General features: G+C 48.6%; 1 protein-coding gene across 1 annotated transcript in view; it reads right to left on the minus strand.

Annotated features, from left to right (window-relative positions):
- The window catches only part of slc4a11 (solute carrier family 4 member 11), a 20,039-nt gene that overhangs the window by 9,102 nt on the left and 6,669 nt on the right, over positions 1-4,268 (minus strand). The window contains exons 2-5 of the mRNA XM_019862717.1: positions 4,048-4,171; positions 3,053-3,262; positions 1,478-1,562; positions 626-751 (exon numbers count right to left, since the gene is read on the minus strand). Coding sequence (XP_019718276.1) covers positions 626-751; positions 1,478-1,562; positions 3,053-3,262; positions 4,048-4,050 — 424 coding nt within the window. The 5' untranslated portion in view covers positions 4,051-4,171. The remainder of the gene's footprint in view (positions 1-625; positions 752-1,477; positions 1,563-3,052; positions 3,263-4,047; positions 4,172-4,268) is intronic.

The raw sequence follows: 4,268 nt of genomic DNA on the forward strand, positions 1-4,268 counted from the left end.
TGTGTGTGTGTGTGTGTGTGTGTGTGTGTGTGTGTGTGTGTGTGTGTGTGTGCGCGCGCGCGCCGGAGGTTGCACGTTTCCGGGCTGTCTCCCAAACGCTCGCTAAATTCACACTAGTGCGGAAAACACAAACACACTCATCAGGCCCGTCTATGCAGACGGTCGTGTTTTAAGGCTTGAGCCCACAAAACTGATCGTCTACAGGCCCGACGATGCGGGCACTTGTCTTTCATGATTTAAATACATTAAAACTATTGAGTGTCCTGTTGGTCAGCCTCTTTTGAATATTTACCAAAGCACTGAAAAATCGATGATTACCGATGTCATCAGGCCCGACTATGCAGCCAGTCAGTGACGTTTGGCGGCTCAAGTACGTTCACGTTGCCGTCACACCGCGCCCGAGCGTGCAGTTAGTCGTTGCTGTTTTCTGCCTCAAGAACACGAAGACGATTCTCAGGCCCGACTACACAGTCGGTCAGTGGTGTTTTTCTGCCTCATTTATTTGTAACGGGGATAACAAGTACGCGGTCGTGCGGCCAGTTGGAGTCAGTACGGGAGCATTTTGTCCCGGTGTGCCGCTACGCAGTCAGTCAGCGGTGCTAGCTAGGTAAGGTGCTGTGGGTACCGATCTCGCCGCGCGTGCTCTCGTCGTTGAGCGAGCCCAGCGCAATGGCGGGCAGCAGGATGGCGATGTACAGGAAGATGGCCGTGGTCATGTACTTCAACAGGGTCTTGTTGTTACCCACGATGCCTGTAGGGGGGGTAGACAAGCACACGCAGACAGCCACGCACAAAATCACATGTCCATGTAGCTAACAGGCATCAGGTAATGAAGTTTGGATCAAATTTCCCATCGTAAGAATTGTTTAGAATCATGTCTGAAGACCGTAGCTAGTTAGCTCGTGACTTGTCAATCCGTAGCGATGCCGACCGATTATCCGAGGAGCACAAACTAATGTAGCTAACGGGCGCTTCCTTATGCGCAGGAAACAGGATAGCCACCGCGGGTTAGCATCGCCTTTGGGCGGATCGTTTGGCTAACAACGGCTACTGCTGCTAACGCACAGGAAGCAGGTTAGCCACTTGAGTGAGTGTCCATTTGGGACAGATTATTATTTGGAGATCACAAGATAATGTGGCTAACAAATACCCGCAAAGGCAGCGGAGGTGGGTTAGCATCATATTTGGGCAGATTATTTGGCCGACGCGACATCAGGTGGCTCGCGAGGCCTCACCAACGCGCCGGAAGCGGCTTTGCCCTCTTGTTGAGTTCCTATGAGCATCCCGTTGCATATTCACGCTCCGGGCGGCACAGGTTGCACACGGACACGGATGGGCGGGCACATAGCACCGTCGCCTTGACGTGCCGCTATTAGCGTCAGGCTAATGCGTTTGTCTGCCACGCAGATGCGAAGCTTTGTTTAGCCGAGTGAAACTGAGCTCGGCTTGAGGAAAACAGGCGGCGGGCGAATCGTACCATCTGTGAAGTCGGAGGCGTAGAGAGGAAGGCGGCGACACAGGTCCTCGTAAATCCCACGGCCGGCGAGGAAGAAGTCTGTACACTAGGAACACGGAGGGGGGGGCTTGTTGTTAACGAGGTCGGCGCGACCCGACGGTGCAGGACGACCCGAGCGGCTCGGCGCCGTCGACATGGCAACTAGCGAGTGAGGGACCGAGGACACCCGCAGTTTTCTTGGAGTTGGACGTACAGTGTTTATTTCGAGTGTATCATTGTTTGGAATAATTACATCTGGTGGTGGCGGTTGTGGGTTTTGTTTTTTTGTTTTTTTTGTTTTTAGACAAGGATCGTGTTTAAGAAACTGCTTTCCAGTTTTACTTCCTTTTCAAATGAAATCAATCAAGGCACATTTGAATGATATTTTTCAAGGAATGAATTGTGCCATCTGTCATTTGCGATCGTGGATGCGCTCTCGATGCTTTTTTTTTTTGTTTTTAATTACTTTAGATGACATTGAAAAATTGAAATGAATTCGGTGTCTTCTCTACACAAATAATAAGGTTTCATTAAATGACTGTAGCTGATTGTATTTTGGGAACGAAATATATTCTAAATATGAAAAAAAAAAAAAAAAAAGTAAAATGTCAAAGGGAATTTAAAAATAAGTCAAATAAAATGTCTTCTCATTCTTTTCATTTAATTGACTTTTGGCGGTTTTTAATTTTGGCACAAAAACATCCATGAGGTGATCATTTATTTTATTTATTTTTTTTAAATTGCGCCCTCCTCTTCATCTTCCTTCCTTCCTTCCTTTTCTGTTCGTTGTTTTTTTGGGCCTGAGGAAGGACACCCGACATGCTTGAGTGGAGGAAACACACGAGCGGAAAAATGTCTGCGAGCCCTCAACTGTCAGAAGGGCGTGCGTGTGTGCGCGTGGGCGCATGTGGCAGGGCTGTGCGCTAAGCGGAAGCTGATCGATGGTGTGCAGAAGAAGAGAGGAAGAAGCCCGGACAGTTTCAGGAGCCCTTTCGCACAGGTAGGCTACAAAATTGCCGTGGTGTGCAGAAGAAGAGAGAAAGAAGCCCGGACAGTTTCAGGAGCCCTTTCGCACAGGTAGGCTACAAAATTGCAGCAAGTTGGCAAAAATATGGACATTTTTTAGGTGTGTACAGAACGGGGGAGAGAAGGGGAGTGCACCAAATCTGTTCAAGATGTGAGTTTGGGATTTTTTTTTTTTTTGGACATTTTTTAGGTGTGTACAGAACGGGGGGGTGCACCAAATCTGTTCAAGATGTGAGTTTGGGAATTTTTTTTTTGTAGTGTGAAGGTCGGTGCACCAAAGGTGTCAAGTGTTCGAAAGTTGGCGAGGACGCATAGCTTCAAAAATTTCGGAAATGTCACTAGCGAAAAGGGGTGCGAGGAGCCCTTTTCCTAATGTTTGTCACATTACAATGTTGGGGGGCGGAGGGGGGTGCATCAGGGGAAAGGTGACATACGTGTTACTGTACATGTGGAATACGAAGTTGGGATTCGAAAATGACCAAAGGCAAGCGAATGTGCGTGGGGGTGGAATGGGGGAAGAGGCGCGCTGACCTTGAGGGGCTTGTGTCTGCGGGGGTCGGTCTCCTCCTTGCCCACGGCGGTGGGCTGCTGGTTGGCCGCCGTCAGCTGGTGGCGCTGGAACACCAGAGCCTCCTTGAACTCCTCCTGCGTTTTGGTCTCCAGAAGCTTCTGGCGGAAGGAGATGTCCGAGAAGAGCGTGGCGAACGTCCTGCCCAATTCCATCGCCGTCTTGGTGCTCTTCTGCGGGACACAACGGTTGCCGACCGTCCGGATTAACGTGCGGGAAAGCCACGTTGCGACCCCCCTCCCCGGTGAAATATTCTAAATCAGCTAAGTGACGAATCGTCTTCGGCGTCACCGCAGAGTTGGCGCACCTCCTTTTCCCCGATGCAATTTTCAAAACATCCCCCTTGAACACACCATTGTATTTCAGCTCAACCACCCCCCCCCCAAAAAAATTAACCCCCTCTCCCTTGCACATCCACTGAATAAAGTCCAAAGTTTTTCGATGCAAACGGGCGCTCTTCAAAACCTCATCAGAGATTATCCAGGCCCTAGCAGACCCCCGAAAAAACTTTGGAAGTCACATGCCCATTTCAACACGCTGACACAGCCGGCGCACTCCCCCCCCCCCTTGCTCCCCATGAAAGTTCCCAAACTTTTTTTCAAAATAATGCACATCCTGACAGGTGTGGCCGCGCCCCCTGGAAATGTTCCCCCGTTTTCAGGCACGCACACCCTTGAAAACACGAACACAGTCGGCGCACCCCCTCTCATCACCCTCCATTACCAAAATCTCAAAAGAATAAATAAACCGGAAATCTTATGATAAAAAATGTGAATCATACCACTATTAAAAAGAAAGAAAAAATATAAAAAACATACAACCAATAGAATAACAAAAATATAAAGTAACATTTAAAAAAAAAAAAACAATCAGCAATAGCATAGCATATGAAAAAAAAAAGTCAACAATCATAAATCTGCACCAAGGTAAAAGATAAATTGGCACAGTTCAATCTTACCATCTTGAGCGGCCCCAGGACCAGGATGACATAACGGACCTCGCAGCAGTTCTCCCCCCAGTTCTGAGGCCTCTCCAGCCGTGAGATGCACACGTGGCGGCGCTGGAGGTTCTTCAGGTTGCACCTGCGCGCGCGCACAAGAAACGGTCAACCTCACAATACAAGGAATCTCTCCCTCCAAAAAAAAAAAAAAAAAAAAAAAAAAAAAAAAAAAAAAAAAA

Source organism: Hippocampus comes, unplaced genomic scaffold, assembly GCF_001891065.2.
Source record: "Hippocampus comes isolate QL1 unplaced genomic scaffold, H_comes_QL1_v1.1 scaffold250, whole genome shotgun sequence".
In the NCBI taxonomy this organism is placed as follows: Eukaryota; Metazoa; Chordata; class Actinopteri; order Syngnathiformes; family Syngnathidae; genus Hippocampus; species Hippocampus comes.